The 16,739-nt window shown below is 47.8% G+C and overlaps 1 protein-coding gene across 1 annotated transcript; it reads right to left on the reverse strand.

Moving 5' to 3' along the window:
- Positions 1–1,614: 1,614 nt before the first annotated feature.
- LOC130493481 (zinc finger protein 345-like) lies at positions 1,615–14,575 on the reverse strand. Its single transcript, XM_056867235.1, has 7 exons — positions 14,461–14,575; positions 10,871–11,035; positions 9,906–10,034; positions 6,262–6,313; positions 3,170–3,925; positions 2,750–2,833; positions 1,615–2,245 (listed from the first exon to the last, which is right to left on the reverse strand). Exons 1-7 carry the CDS (start codon positions 14,573–14,575, stop codon positions 1,615–1,617), a joined length of 1,932 nt encoding a protein of 643 aa, XP_056723213.1.
- Between the last annotated feature and the right edge of the window lie 2,164 nt (positions 14,576–16,739).

A 16,739-nucleotide genomic window follows, 5' to 3' on the forward strand; every position in this document is an offset into this window, starting at 1 on the left:
ATCCTGTGCCACCAGGTGGGCGAGTGCACCACTGGTTGGACTCCTGCCTGCTTGCCCATGCCAGGGGGGGTCATCTGGGGCAGGTGCCTGCTTGGGGCTTGGTTGACTAATTTTTAAGTTGATAATTTTGTATGGCCCGCGAATGATGTTATAAATATCCAAATGGCCCTTGGGTGAAAAAAGGTTCCCCACCCCTGCCATAGGGTCTGCCCTTTGAGGTACCATTTCTCCAGCAGAACTGGTCTCAGTGGTTTGTAGATCAGGCATAATTCTCAGCTAATTCCAGGCCCCACATGGAGGGTGTGTAACAACCCCAAAGGGAAAACATTCTCAGTGTGCAATCACTTATATGCTAATTATTTTATGTAACAATCCACTGCTCAAAAGGCATTACCTTAGTTTATACAAATGTCTATACAATTCAAACTGAATAATCCAACATACAAAATAATATTACAGTGGGCTGTGCCCGATATAACGATGTCAAGACAGATGTAATATACAGAACTTGTTGGAAGCAATATATATCCAAATGTCCCTTGTAAACAAGTAAACAAAATTCTTGCCGTTATAGTCTTGTATCGTGTTGGTAATTCAAAGTCGGTCGGTCTCGTGATCCTCTGTAATATTTGCCAGGAATACACTGAAAATTTTCAGAGAATCTTTCCCCTTTGGGGTTGTTACCCAGTCTTTCTATCAGTACATCCTATTTTGCTTGTACCCCACGTGGAGGGTGGCAACCTTCTGTGATCTTTGTTGCTCACTGGAATCTCGCTGACATCACAGGCCTCCGTTATGTTTTTGCAGTCACTGTGTCTTTCTTCCCAGTGGGGGGGATCAAGGGGCATGGCTACATCAGCAGGTGAGTGATGGTTATTACGAACCAGTGAATGGTAGGTGTCACCGGGGTTGATAGGGACTCCACAGCATGCTCACTGTACAATCTGGGCCTTGAAGAGTGGTGCATGTTTTCCCTCTCTCCCAGAGAATGCCCATGGGGAGCTAATCATTAGGGCTGGAACCAAAGCAGAACCATGCAGGCAGAGTGTAAGCCAGGAGTCCCCAACGTGGTGCCTGTGAGCGCCATGGCCCACAACTTTTCTGGCACCTACCAAATGTTTTAAAGAAGTGGGTGGGGCCAGGTAGGGCTTTTGCACAGCAAGGTCTCTCACTGAATACTGGAAATCTGATTGGCTATGCAGATTTTAAAGGGTTGCTTTGGCAGCAGCTGCCAGCTCAGCACAAAGCTCTACACTGTGTTACTGAAGTCAAGTTGTGGCAACATTTTTGTGGCTGGATCCGCCACCTTCAGCAGCCATTTTGTTGCTGCACTCACCATGCCATGTCAGAATTCCAAATGTGCCTGCAGGCTCAAAAAGGTTGGGAACCACCAGTGCAAAGTTTTGGCTTTATTCTCAGAAGCATTTTATGAACTTATACTGAAATATATATTTTTACAGCGGGTTATTGCATTAATTTCTAATTCTGAAAGCAAGTTTATTTGATTAAATGTTTTTCATACGCCAAACATTTCTATGGTTCCTACCATATGAATTCTTTGATGGGATGTAAGACTTGTTACACTGAATGAAGCTTTTTCTACACGCTAGGCATTTATGTAATTACTCTCATGTGAATCCTTTGATGAGAAATAAGCCTTCCACGAACACTGAAGCTTTTCCCACACTCTAGACATTTATACGGTTTCTCCCCCGAGTGAATTTTTTGGTGGGATCTAAGGAGGCTACTGTCACGGAAGGTTTTCTCACACTCTAGGCATTTATATGGTTTCTCCCCTGTGTGAATTCTTTGATGGGAAGTAAGGGTTCTACGATCCCTGAAGCTTTTTCCACACTCCAGGCATGTATATGGTTTCTCCCCTGTGTGAATTCTTTGATGGGACCTAAGATGGCTACTGTCACGGAAGGTTTTCTCACACTGCAGGCATTTATATGGTTTCTCCCCCGTGTGAATTCTTTGATGGGAAGTAAGACTTTTACGCTCACTGAAGCTTTTGCCACACTCCAGGCATTTATATGGTTTCTCTCCTGAGTGAATTCTTTGATGGGATCTAAGGTGGTTACTGTCACGGAAGGTTTTCTCACACTGCAGGCATTTATATGGTTTCTCCCCTGTGTGAATTCTTTGATGAGAAGTAAGACTTCTACGATCACTGAAGCCTTTTCCACACTCCAGGCATTTATATGGTTTCTCACCTGTATGAATTCTTTGATGATAAGTAAGGCTTCCACGAAAAATATATCTTTTCCCACAAACTAGGCATTGATATGGTTCCTTTCCTGTGTGAATTCTTTGGTGGGCAATAAGCTGACTACTCCATCTGAAACCTTTCCCACATTCTAGGCATTTACATGGCTTCTCCTCTGTGTGAATTATTTGATGAGAAGTAAGGCTTCGAATCATTCTGAAGCTTTTCCCACACTCCAGGCATTTAAATGGTTTCTCCCCAGTGTGAATGCTTTGATGAGAAGTAAGGCTTCTATGATCACGGAAACTTTTTTCACACTCCAGGCATTTATAAGGTTTCTCCCCTGTATGAACTCTTTGATGGGATCTAAGGTGGCTACTGTCACGGAAGGTTTTCCCACATTCCAGGCATTGATATGGTTTCTCCCCTGTGTGAATCTTTTGGTGAGAAGTAAGGCTTCCACGAATAATGAAACTTTTCCCACACTCCAGGCATTTATATGGTTCTGCCCCTCTGTGAATTCTTTGGTGGGAATTAAACTGAATACTCCATCTGAAACTTTCCCCACACTCCAGGCATTGATATGGTTTCTCTCCTGTGTGAATCCTTTCATGAGAAGTAAGGCTTCCATAAAAAATGAAACTTTTCCCACACTTCAGGCATTTATATGGTTTTTCCCCTGTGTGAATCTTTTGATGAGAAGTAAGGACTTTACGAACCCGGAAGGTTTTTCCACACTCTAGGCATTTATAAGGTTTTACCCCGGTATGAATTCTTTTATGGGATCTAAGAAGGCTACTGTCACGGAAGGTTTTTCCACACTCCAGGCATTTATATGGTTTCTCCCCTGTGTGAATCCTTTGATGAGAAGTAAGGCTTCCATACACACTGAAACTTTTCCCACACTCCAGGCATTTATATGGTTCCTTCCCTGTATGAATTCTTTGGTGGGAACTAAACTGAACATTCCATCTGAAACTTTTCCCACACTCCAGGCATTTATATGGTTTCACCCCTGTGTGAATCCTTTGATGAGAAGTAAGGCTTCGACTCATTCTGAAGCCTTTCCCACACTCCTGGCATTTATATGGTTTCTCCCCTGTATGAACTCTTTGATGAGAAGTAAGACTTAAACTCAGTCTGAAGCTTTTTCCACACTCCAGGCATTTATGTGGTTTCTCCCCTGTGTGAATTTTTTGATGGGATCTAAGGTGGCCACTTTGACGGAAGGTTTTCCCACACTCCAGGCATTTATATGGTTTCTCCCCTGTGTGAATCCTTTGATGAGACATAAGGCTTCCATAACCAATGAAACTTTTCCCACACTCCAGGCATTTATATGGTTCCTTCCCTGTGTGAATACTTTGGTGGGAAGTAAACTGAATACTCCATCTGAAACTTTCCCCACACTCCAGGCATTTATATGGTTTCTCTCCTGTGTGAATCCTTTGATGAGACATAAGGCTTCCATAACCAATGAAACTTTTCCCACACTGCAGGCATTTATATGGTTCTTTCCCTGTGTGAATTCTTTGGTGGGAAGTAAACTGATTATTCCATCTGAAACTTTTCCCACACTGCAGGCATTTATATGGTTTCTCCTCTGTGTGAATTCTTTGATGAGAAGTAAGGCTTCGACTCATTCTGAAGCTTTTCCCACACTCCAGGCATTTATATGGTTTCTCTCCTGTGTGAATTGTTTGATGGGAAGTAAGACTTTTATGCTCAATGAAGCTTTTTCCACACTCCAAACATGTGTATGGTTTCTCCCCTGTGTGAATCCTTTGATGGGATCTAAGGTGGCCACTTTGACTGAAGGTTTTCCCACACTCCAGGCATTTATATGGTTTCTCTCCTGTGTGAATCCTTTGGTGGGAAGTAAGCCGATTATTCCATCTGAAGCTTTTCCCACACTCCTGACATTTATATGGGTTCTCCCCTCTGTGAATTCTTTGGTGGGAAGTATGGTAACCCTTCCGTCCAAAGCTTGTTTCAAACTCCACATGTTCATATAGTTTCTTTCTGTTAGAGGTGTTCCATTGCATATTAATAACTAATTTTCCAGGAAATTTTTCACCAGTGGGCCCTTTCCTCTTGTCACCTTGGTATATTTTTTGCAGTACAGAGTTACTGCCCTGGAAAAGAGGGTGCTTTCCCTCCTCCTTCCTCAGTGCACCCAAATATTCAAACTTCTCTTTCTCATCTGAAGATGAATTCTCTGTCTTTATCACTGTGTGTTCCTTTGTTTCATTTGCTGACTCCGACAGAGCTCCTACTGAAAGAAAGAGAAATCTGGTGTGATTATAGGACACTTTGCCCAAATATCCGTGGAAGAGATTTCTGCTTTCCTTGGTTACGGCTGTTAGCATTTTGTAAATGCTCAGGGGTTAAGCTCAAACAGTCTTTAAGAGTTTCCCTTACTTTCTTAATTATTTCAAAATTCCAAGCTGAGTACTTTGGCAGAGTCACTATTTGTACAGTAACGAATGTTGCCAAAGACAACAAAAGAGAAAAACTATACAATGGACACTTGCCACCTCAAAGAAACTCGGTTGTTCTCTTTTCCTACCTGGGTGAAATTACAGGGGGGAGTTTTGGGGGGCAGGAGATGTCAGGAGAAGGGCACCCTTTAAGAGATGGACAGCCATTCATGCTTTAACACTCATAGCAGAGGTCTGAAGAGAGGTAACCAGCCAGAAGGAGAAAAAGGTAATCTAACGAGAACAAGAAGGGATCAAACTAAGAAGTTATTTCTCTCCAACATCACAGAGAAAAGTTTTAGATCTTGGGAACGAGGGATGTATTTTTTAAAAAAATACTTTCTCTGCGCTCAGATGTCCTGGAGGGTGGGTGGGGGTGGCTTGGAGGAATTTGGGAGGGTGATATTGTCGCCACCACTGGCCCCTGAGATGATTGTCTAGGGTCACCTTGTGGATTGGACACAACCTGTGTTGGCTGATTCTTCTACCAAGACTCTGGTTGCTAGCTGAGAGAATGCAATTCTAATTCAATCCAGATGGCAACAGCAGAGAACCCCAGTTGAATCAGAAGGTTTTCATACCCTGCTTTTCTCTAACTTAAAGAGTCCCAAAGGGGCTTACAATCACATGCCTTCCTCTCCTCACAACAGGCACCTGGTGAGGTAGGCAAGGCTGAGAGAGTTCTGAGAGAACTGTGACTGGCCCAAAGCCACCCAGCAGGCTTCATGTGGAGGAGTGGGGAATCAAACTCATTCTCCACATTAGAGTCAGCTGCTCTTAACCACTACAGCATTCTGGCTCTCTTGAATAAGTAAAGGAGAGGGGAATAGCTGGAAGGAGGTGAAATCTTCATTGTGGTCTAGGATGTTAAGACCAGGACCAACATTGTGGTCAAAAGAAGGATCAGTGGGGTCATTTTACCACACCTGGCATGAGCATACAGCTAAAAAATGAGCTGGGAATTGGGGCATGAACAAATTTAGCTGCTGTACAGAAGATGAGAATTCAAAGGCTTGGTGTTTGGACACATTTTCCAATGTCTTGCTTGGGAGTGTGGTCATGTGACAGACTAGATAGTGTTGACCGATCTGTGGCTTGTGACAAACAGGTGGAGAACAGACGTTCACCGGGACAGTGATTGACAGAGAGTCAACAGAGACTGCACTCTGTCCTGATGGCTTAAGGAATGGGAAATCTCTGGTATTTTCTGCCCTGGAATTTATGGAAGGATACACACTGGCTTTCAGCAGGGGGCAGCCAATCCTTCAGGGGTTCTTTTGCGTAGCAAAGGCAGTGAGAAGACACCAGCATGAAGTCCAGTGACACACCATCAAATGGCCAGATGAGAGATGACCGGCCAGATGAAGAAAGTAACTGGGATGATGTTAAACTGACAAACAAGACTAGAAAGAGGTGATCTACTTTCTGAGATCTAGCAACCTGAGACCAATGCCAGCAATATAAATCCCTCTTTCCCTGTGGCAAAACAAGGCCCTGTAGGGTGGTTTTACTATAGTTCCTCCCACCAGAACTGGGATAACCTTTCTTTCTGTCCTAAGACGGACAGCCTACAATTTGGGAACGTAAAACATATCCTCTCTTCTAACATGCTGTGGGAAGAAAGCTGGAACAAAAAAAAATTAAGCATCAAATTGACATTCAAAAACAGAATTCAGCTTGGGAAATGATTTTGCTCTCAGTTCACCCTGAGTCCCACAAAGAGTGGCAGCTGTCACTCATCAATTCTTGTTGAAGGGAGAAGCAGTTCTGCCTCCCACCAAGGGAAGCTACACACCTGGAGCCTGCGGCATATCCCTCTCAGACCTAGGCCAGCCTGGCTGACCTGCTGGACCATGACTAGTCTCTTCCCATCATTCCCTGCCCCTCTGGGAAATCTGCCTGGGAGCCGCCATCCTGCTAAGACCCCTTCTACACATTCCTTGGGGTACGAAATTAGCTTCCTGGGTGGATGATCTAGACATCACGCAACTGGATATTAATCAGAACAGACGAATCCTGGCTAGGGTTTCAAATATAAGGGGAAAGCCAGGATTTCCTCTTCAAGAGGCTGCATTTTACACTGGCACACTGTATATGCCAGAACCCCTCTTGGACACAGACCTTAATGTGGTAAGGGGGTTTGTGTGTGTCAGCAAAGCCAAGAGGAATATTGTAACGGGCCAAGACTCTGTGAAGAGGCTAAACTCCTAGCAGTATCACTCAAGGCAGGATGGTCACAGCTGAGAAACCAGACTAAGATGTATCCACCCCCTTTCAGGATGAACGGCCACACCAGCAGAAGAAAACGGACAGTTCCAATGGTCATGGGGGCGGAGGAATCCTTGAAGGGCAGCTACTGGGAAGCAACAGTAGTAGAAGGTGACACTGGCAGAGGATCTTTTGTAGACAATGGCAGTGCCACCTCAGCTAACCTTGGTTAGTTCAGTGCAGAAGAAGGCAATGGTAAAACTCTTCTGAACATCTCATACCTCGAAAACCCAGTGCTGAGACTGCCCCCCCAAAAAAAGATATAATGCTGGAAGATGGAACCATTAGGTCAGATGGCACTCTATCAGCTAATGGGGAAGAGAGCTGAGAACAACTACAAGTAGCGATATTCTTAATGATGCAACTGGACTAAAGCCGAAAGGATGTTCAGTTGTTGACGTGAATGGAAAAACCTACAGTTTTAGAAAGTGAAAGCTGCTCTGAGTGCAACAGGGAGAAACAAATCACCAGGAGTAGATCACCAGGATATCAAAAGAGCTATTCCAAGGCACAGAAACGGAGTCCATCAAAATCTTAACAAAATCTTAACCTGGTTGGCCACTGTGTGAACAGACTCCCAGACTTGATGCGCCTTGGTCTGATCCAGCAGGGCTTTTCTTATGTTCTTAACGTGCCAACAAATATGGAAAAGAAAACAATGCCCCATAGACTGGAAATGGTCAATTTATACTCCAATTCCGAAAAAAGGAGTAATCAAAGACTGCAGCAACTATCAGAGCATTATATTAATTTCTCACATGAGTAAAGTGATGGTCAAAACCTTACAACAAAGACTGTTACCATATGTGGAATGAGAAATGCCACATATTCAAGCTTGATTCAGAAAAAGGAAGACGTGCTAGAGATCTTATTGCAAATTTACAGTTGGTTAATTCATAGGGTCACTATAAGTCAGAAGCGACTTGATGGTACTGAACACACATGTGCCAGACCTTTAGAATCACTTGCAACACTGTTCTGAGCTGGGGGAAGTGATAAAATACATTAACATGAGAACAGCCTGTCTGGAGTTACTTTGGTCCATGTCTCTGCAGCAAGGCATCTTGTGGATGAGAGGCAGGGGGGCAAGAGATTCTGTAACAGTTATGGTGATGGAAGTACACCATTGGCATTTCTGTGCCTCTCTGGACGGAGAGTGCCATTGACAACCAAAAGGGAAAACACGCTAGCTCTTGGATATGTTAGCACCTATTGATAGGCGGGTCCATGACTGGGCAGGCTAGAGCCCCAGGAGTTGACACCCACACTAAGGACCAAAGGGACTAAGTGGGGAGGGGTCTGAAAAGAGGAGTGTCCTTTTGTTTGGGGATCTCTACTTTTTTGTGATGCTCTCTGCTTTTTGATTGCTGAGAGCAGCACACTCGATTGTGCAGTTGCAGAGAAGGATGACAGAGGGCATTGATCATAAAGATGTTTGCAGGGGGCATCAGTCAACCAACAAAGACCAGATATGTCATGGATCGAAGGAACCTAGTTAGTAACCTTTCTTTTAATTTGTTTAGTGTGCCTAGAACCCTTAGTTTGTGCCTTGTAGAAACAAAGATGATTAATTAAGAGTGTCGGCACATTTCCTTATCCACCCGCCTTGGCTACTCAGCATGCTAAAGTAATGCAGGCAACACCACGGGAGTGAGAGGAGCCAATTTTACCCAGAGTAGTGGCAGCGAAAGGAAAAAGGAAGGCAGGACAGCACCTATCTTCACTGCACACTAGCTTTGTTTGAAGGCACAGCGTCCCAGGATCAAGGCCTGCCATCTCTACTTAAAGGGATCACAGCAGAAACAGAGCTGAGAAACACCCTGGCCTGAAAGCCTCTGCTTCTCAGGACAGACAATACTTAGTTCAGCTTGGCAAAAGGAATCTGGCTTGGCAGAAACAGAAGTTTCCTGTTTTCATATGCTCAAGCTCCACAGGCCCCATTTCAGCATCCACATCTCATCTAAGCTCTTTGAAGGAGAAGCTCAGACTGGGAGGCCACCAAAGTCCAACAGCCCTTGGAAAGAGGTGCAGACAACACCCAGTCCCATACTGACGTAAGCAGTTACCTTCCAGTCCCTCCTCTTCTTCAGAGCCCAGGAAAAATAGCTCTTTCTCTTCTTCCAGCCAGGATATGAGATCAGGTTTGGCTGTCTGAGGTCCTTGTATCAGGGAAAAAATGAACACAATTCTAAATCTTCTTCGTGCACACAAATTCAGCAGTCCCAAGAGAGATTAACTCTGTTCCTCCAGAAATACAGAAGAAGGAAGAAATAGGAGTGGGGTGGAGTATTGAATGGGGCATTCATTCATCTGGCACTGGCAGTTCTCTGCTTACTCTTTACTCGGGTCAGCATGAAATGCCAGCTGTGGGGGGGTGGGAAGGGGCAGCAGAGAAGGCAGCCTCATCTTAGCCCAGGTAGGGCAAGGCCCCGATTGGAAGGAAGCCCCTCCTTAGAACACCCACCTTCTGCTAACCGGGTATCTCTTGGCACCTCTTCCAATGCCCTCTCAGGGGGTCCAGGAACAGGACTGCCAGAGAGGCCCCCCCCCCTCTCTGCAAGGAGAGCCCAGACTCCCTCCCGCAACAGAGGAAAGACCATGGAGGGTGGCAGAGATCAGCTACTGTGCCCAGGGCCAACAGCTCAACCACCTCCTTCCCCACTAAGGACCACTTTGAAGTCACTCCACACAGCAAGAGGAAGTCAGCAAAGACAAAAACATCCTCACCCAGAGAGGCCACATTCCAGAAATTCTCCAGCATGACTTCCTTGTACAGAGCTCTCTGGGCGGGGCGCAGCAGGGCCCACTCCCCCTGGGTGAAGTGCACCGCCACCTCCTCAAAGGACACCACGCCCTGCAAGAAGAAGAAGAAGATGGAAGCATTTCTTTATGTCACTGCATTTCTTTATGGTCTGGGGAGGGGGCAGAAACATACAGTCAATTAATACTGTCAATTAAGAGCAGCACAAAGAGGATTTGAGAAGAGCCCCGTGGGGATATTGGGCTTCCCCCTTCCAGCGCTCCTGGGGGCCTCTTGAGGCCGCAGGGGTTGTCCTCATTGGCAGGGGGCTGGCAGCCTTGTGGGGGAAGAGGCCACAGATGTCCATATGGAAAGGACCAAATGGTTTTCTGTGAGAAATTCATGGTCCGGTATTGTTTCCATGGTCCCTGCTTGGGCTTCTCTGCACATGCCATCCTGGACAGGGGTGACCACTTCCCAGCCTCCCCAGTGGGCAGACTCGACATCTTGCAGCACCAGAACCACCAGCCAGGAGCCCGATCCGGTGAGCCTCACAACACAGAAGGGAGCAATCGTGCCCTCCCCTGCACATCTCCCATACCTGAGTTGGCTGCATGGCGACTCTTGTCCCTTCACCACACGGAGGAGATGGCACAGCAAGCATCCAGGGTGTCTCTCCGCTGCTGCCTAAGAATCATAGAATCATAGAGTTGGAAGGGACCACCAGGGTCATCTAGTCCAACCCCCTGAACAGTGCAGTAAATTCACAACTACCTCCCCCCACACACCCAGTTAGGAGGGAAAAGAAGAAAGAGGGTGGGAAACCCTTTCTTCTACGGAGACATTTTCTGTGCCAGTCCCTGGACTGACTCTCTCTCCAGATTGGATTTGGGGCACAAGTCAAGATCCTGGATTCAAGAAATGAAGGACCGAGGGTTTGACCCAACAACTCCCTCTCCACTCAGCCATTCCGTAGGGAGGAGGAGGTCCCACATTAAGGAGGGAGATGTTCCCCTCCCTTCCTCGAAATGCCTCCTCTCAACCTCACCAAATTGTGGTTAATAATTACTGGGGCACTGGGGGGAAACACCCCTGCCTGAAAGACTCTGCCTGCCGGAGTGGGCAATACATGGCTAGGCATAAGGGCCACAAGACCTGGGAGAAGGAAGTTACCTGTTTTCATAAGTTCAAGATCTACAGGCCCCATTTCAGCATCCACAACCCTGGACAGACCTAAGCCGCTGCATGCCAATCCCTCGTGTTGATCAGAGCCCAGGAGAAACAGCTCATCTTCCTCTACCAGCCAGGATATGACGTCAGGTCTGGCTATCAGGGGTCCTATTTATAAGGGAGGGAAACACAAAATTAGACCTCTTCTGTGAGCATATAAGTTCAGCAGTTCCTAGTGATGTTGACTGACCCTCCAGAAATACACTACAGACAACTAACAAGTGGGGACCTGTGAGAAACTTGCGGGAGTGGTTAAACACTTAGGGATGTTTAGCCTAGAAAGAAGGTGGCTGAGGGGAGATATGATAGAGGTCTATAAAATTACGCATGTTTTGGAGAGCGTGGACAGGGAGAAGTTTTTCTCCCTCTCCCATAATACTAGAACACGGGGTCATCTGCTTAAGCTGGAGGTTGACAGATTCAAAACAGATAAAAGGAAGTATTTTCTTCACACAATGCATAGTTAAATTGTGGAACTCCCTGCCCCAGGATGTGGTGTTGGCTGCCAACTTGGAAGGCTTTAAGAGGGGAGTGGACATGTTCATGGAGGAAAGGGGTATTCATGGCTATTAGTTAAAATGGATACTAGTCATGCTGCATACCTATTCTCTCCAGTATCAGAGGAGCAGCCTATTATCTTAGGTGCTGTGGAACACAGGCCGGACGGTGCTGCTGCCGTCGTCTTGTTTGGGGGCTTCCTAGAGGCACCTGGTTGGCCACTGTGTGAACCGACTGCTGGACTTGATGGACCTTAGTCTGATCCAGTAGGGCTTTTCTTATGTTGTTATGTTCTTATCCCGTTCCCCTCACCTTTGCTTCCTCCCCTCTTCCCCCACTTCTCTCAGTCTCTCCCTCTTTCTTCCTCCTGCCAACCTTTTTCTGACTCTTTCACTCCTCCATGCCTTGTCACGCTCTCTTTGTGCCCCCATCCTCCTCCCAACCGCCCACCTGCACCCCACCCCCCAGCAGCAGCAGAGATTGTAGTGGCTCTCCTGCTATCCTAACAGATCTCCCACCTATAGAGATCAGTCCCCCTTAGGGCTGCCAGCTCCAAGTTTGGAAATGCCTGGAGATTTGGGGGTGGAGCCTTGGGAGGGTAAAGTTTGGGGAGAGAAGCAACCTCAGCAGGGCATCATGCCAAAGACTCCACCCTCCAAAGCAGCCATTTTCTCCAGGGGAACTAATCTCTGTCATCTGGAGACCAGTTGTAATTCCAGGAGATTTCCAGCACTCACCTGGAGGTTGACAATGCAGGTTCCCCTGGAGGAAATGGCTGTTTTGGAGGGTGGGGTCTATGGCATTATACTCCTCTGGGGTTCCCCCCTCCTCAAACCCCACCCTCCCCAAGGAAAAAGGTTTTACCCTTTCTGCCTGTGCTGGCCATGATACTTTTCTGGGGCAGGGAGATTTTAAAAGAGTGGAAAGAGGGGAAAAGTGAAGCTAACCTGAATCGGCGCATGGAAAAGGCAGGAGAAAAGGGTCTGAATTAATGCTGTCCACACCACCACATCACCTCTTTGCCAGCTGTTCCTCCTGGACATGTGAACCAGGCCTGAAATTCAGATGTATATACGTGCTGCGAAGGGCCAGTGTCCCTGGCCTGAGGATCCTAAAGTGATCCTGCAACTGTGCTTAATAATCTCTACGTCCGTGGAGGGAACCCACCCCCTTCCCCGCTTCACAAATGTTTAGCAGAGTAGAAAAAGAGCCCCCAAAGGATGTGAGATTGACCAGAAGGAGAGATAAATTTGGGAGGGGGAACAATTTAAGGTATTTTCCACAAGAGGACAGGATAGTGCGATTCTGCCATTGCTGCTGCTGTGCAGATACAGTTCAGAGGCAAATGGGGATTTCCCTTCTTTCTCCCTGCCCAGACTCCCTGCACTGGCCACCGCACCCCCATACGCCACGGGGGCTTTTCCAGGTTTTAAACCTCGGCAGTGGAGTAGTATTATATCAGTCCAACCAGATAGACTCATTAGAATCACAGAAACATAGAGTTGGAAGGGACCTCCAGGGTTATCCAGACCAACCCCCTGCACAACGCAGGAAATTCACAACTCCCCCCTCCCACTCCTCCAGGGACCCCTGCTCTATGCCCAGAGGAAAGTCAAAAACCTCCAAGACCCCTGGCCAATCTGTCCTGGAGGGAAATGCCTTCCTGACCCCAAAGTGACTGAGGAACCGCTCTAACTGTCAGAAAGTTCCTCCTAATGTTGAGCCAAAAATGATACAACAATATTTAACTGCTGATTAAGAAACCAAATCAGAAACACATGCGCACACACACACAGGGCAAGGGGGGGAATTGGCTGCTCTAGAGGTGGGGCCAGGGGGAATTTGAAGAGGCAGGGGGAATTAGTCCAGGCAGTTACAGATTTACACTTTGCAGCAAAGTCCGTTTGGGAAAGGCAGGAGAAAAAGCAGAGGAAACTCCCAGATGCTCCATGATGCTTAGAGTTGCCAGCTCTGGGTTGGGAAATACCTGGTGATTTCTGGGGCGGAGCCGGAGGAGGGCAGGGTTTGGGAAGGGGCTTCAATGCCATATTAAAATGCGAAAGTGGTCATTTTCTCCATGTGAACGGATCTCTATCGGCTACAGAACAGTTGTACTAGCGGGAGACCTCAGACTACTACCGGGAGGTTGGCAACCCTAATGATGCTGTGGGGAAGTGGGGGGGGGGACACCAGTTCCCAAAAGCATCAAACCCAGAAGAAGTCACTCGCATGGAAAAGGACTAAGACTCTTGCTTCCATTTCCAAAAATAAAAGGGCACAGTGTTGATATCCAGCAGGAAGGTTTCCTCAAAATACCACCCCCTTTCCAATCTTTAGTTTAGGGTCTCTTTTGTGTGGGTCTTCAAGTGCCCCAGTCCGTCTCCCCAGCTCCCACGGCCCCTTTCTTCAGCACCCCCCACTGCATCGGCCCCATCCTGCCCCACGCCAGATCTCCCCACTTAATAGCTCCCACAGCCCCTTTGTTCAGCACCCATAGAATCGGAAGGGACCACCAGGGTCATCTAGTCCAGCCCCCTGCACCATGCAGGAAATTCACAACTACCTCCCCCCACTCCATGCCCAGAGGATGGCCAAGATGCCCTCCCCCTCATCATCTGCCCAAGGTCCTAGAACCTCTCCCCTCGCACACCTGCCCCATCCACCCTCCCCCCCGAAATCTCACCCCCAGCCCCCCACCCCTTTCCCCCTCCCTGCATCTGCTCCCTCCTCCTCCCCCCCAAATTTCTCCCCCAGCCCCTCCTGCATCCGCTCCCTCCTTCTCCCCTCACCCCTCATCTCTTCCACAGCCCCCCCACCTCTTCCCTCCCTCCTTCCAGATGTGGAGCCTCGCTCTCCATCCCTTGCACCGACCTCCTGCCTCTGCACGAAGGGGCCGATGCATTGGGGAGGGGGACCCATCGGGGAAGGAGGATGGGGGGCTCTCGCTCTCTCTCGCCTCGTGGTGCACCCCCCCTCCTTTCTGTCTTGCATTGCAACGCCCCCACTTTCCCCCTCCAAAGCCCCCTTGAGCTCACCGGCTAGATGTGGGGCCGGGGGCAGGTTGGAGACCCCTAAGATCTTCAGGGGGGGAGCTTGGGGAGCCCCCCCTCGGGGACCCTCTTGCAGCTCGGCCGACCCCCGCCCAGCCATGGAAGCCCAAGCCCGGGAAATGCGGCTGGGGGTGGGGGGTGGGGGGGTGGGGGACAGGAAGAGGCTTTCCCCGTCGTCAGCCCCCGCCCCACATTTGCCTCTCTAGGACTGTGGCTGACTCTCTCTCTCTCTTTTTCACACTCACACACACACACACACACAACAGAGAGCATCCCCCCCCAGTCCGAGGAAACAAAATGCAGAGCATCCCAGAAAAGGGCAGATCAATATGAGCCAACGTCAGATCAATTAGGATGTCCCAGTCAAGGGGCGGGGGGGGGGAGCAAACCATAATGAGAAATATAAAGAAATACAAAGCGAGAAAAAAAAATCTCGGATAACCATGGGATGTGGGGTTGCCTGACAGTAAACATATTTTAAGTCTTTTTTTTTTTTTAGGCCTGTCAGCTGCCTCGCTGATCTCTTTAGCAACAAGGCATGGGCCGTTGTTGTTTTTTTTTTAATTTCTTTTCTTATTTCCAGTTTGATCTTATTTCAGAACATCGGAAAAGCCCTGCCGGATCAGACCGAGGACCATCACGTCCAGCGGTCTGGTCTGTTCACACAGTGGCCAACCAGGTGCCTCCAGGAAGCCCCCAAACAAGACGATTGTTTGTACTCTTTGCAAACTATATAAACTACTCATTAAAATTATTTACACGCTGGCGTTCTCAGCAGCGTCTGGGGGAGTCTACAGGATGCTGCACAAAACCTAGCCGTTCCTACTCTGTGTGTGTAAGAGCCGTCGAGTCGCTTCCGACTCATGGCGACCCTATGAATGAAAGTCCTCCAAAATGTCCTATCTTTGACAGCCTTGCTCAGATCTTGCAAATTGAAGGCTGTGGCTTCCTTTATTGAGCCAATCCATCTCTTGTTGGGTCTTCCTCTTTTCCTGCTGCCCTCAACTTTTCCTAGCATGACTCTCTTATCATGACGTGACCAAAATACGACAGCCTCAGTTTACTCGTTTTAGCTTCTAGGGTCAGTTCAGGCTTGATTTGATCTATAACCCACTGATTTGTTTTTTGGGCAGTTACTATAGAATGGTATAACCAATGATGGCTGCCTAAAAGGAAAGGAGACGGTCTGCCTTTCTGGTTTGAAGAAGTTGAATGTTATCAAAATGGCATATATGAGAATAAAGGAGAGGGAATGCATAAATAGAGGAGAATGGCTAGTATGGCTCCATTTCTCCCAACCTACAGATGGCAATCAGGAAGTTGAGAGGGGAATGGGGAAGAGAAGAAAGAGAAAGAATGATTGGGGAGAAGAAAACCAATGTCAGAGAAAGCGAGAGGTGACAGAGAAAAAGGCAATCTGAGTCAAAGTGAGTGAGAGAGCCATGAGAGTGGAGCCTATGCATAAGATTTAAGTTGTGGCTGGTAAACGTTTTTATACATTATAAGCAATGGCAACATGAGAAGGTTCCCTTTTTTCCTCCAAGGGCCATTTGGATATTTATAACATCATTTGCAGGCCATACAAAATTATCAACTTAAAAATTAGCTGACCAAGCCCCAAGCAGGAAGCTGCCCCAGATGACTCCCCCCCAGCGCAGACAAGCAGGCAGGTATCCAACCAGTGGAGCACTCGCCCACCTGGTGGCACAGGGTGGTCTGTTGCACCAGCCGGGTGTAGCCGGCCAGCAGCACACCGGAGTTGCTCCTGCTCCGCATGGTTGGGGCCTACAGCTGGCTCCTGCTACCTCCACCCACCTGTGCACTCCCCCCCCCTGTGCAATCTAGCCCTGCCTCCTTTAACTCCTTCATTGTCGCCCCTTCCACCCTCAGCCATCTTGTAGTACAGAGGAAATATGTTTCTCCACAGCCGGGGTGGGAAAGGGTTAACACAGTTTCTTATGTGGTCCTAGAAGCTCCATAGCTAACGGGGACTCTTCTGCAAGGGGAGGGGGAGGTTCCTTTTCTAGGCAAAACAAACTCACATCTGCTTTGAATAGAGGCTATTCCTGTCCGTGGGAGGGGGCGGATCGTCAGTCTTAGATCCTTCTGAGCTAGAGATCTGCCAGGATCCACAAAGGGCCAGACCAAATGATTCTGCGGGCCTTAAACCATTCTTCACCCCTGGCATATAACAAGATTGAATTTTTTTGTTGTCTCTGCTGGTACTACTCTGCTGTAGTGACAGGCCCTTTGTGTGGGACGTG

This window comes from Euleptes europaea, chromosome 1 (assembly GCF_029931775.1).
Source record: "Euleptes europaea isolate rEulEur1 chromosome 1, rEulEur1.hap1, whole genome shotgun sequence".
Classification (NCBI taxonomy): domain Eukaryota; kingdom Metazoa; phylum Chordata; class Lepidosauria; order Squamata; family Sphaerodactylidae; genus Euleptes; species Euleptes europaea.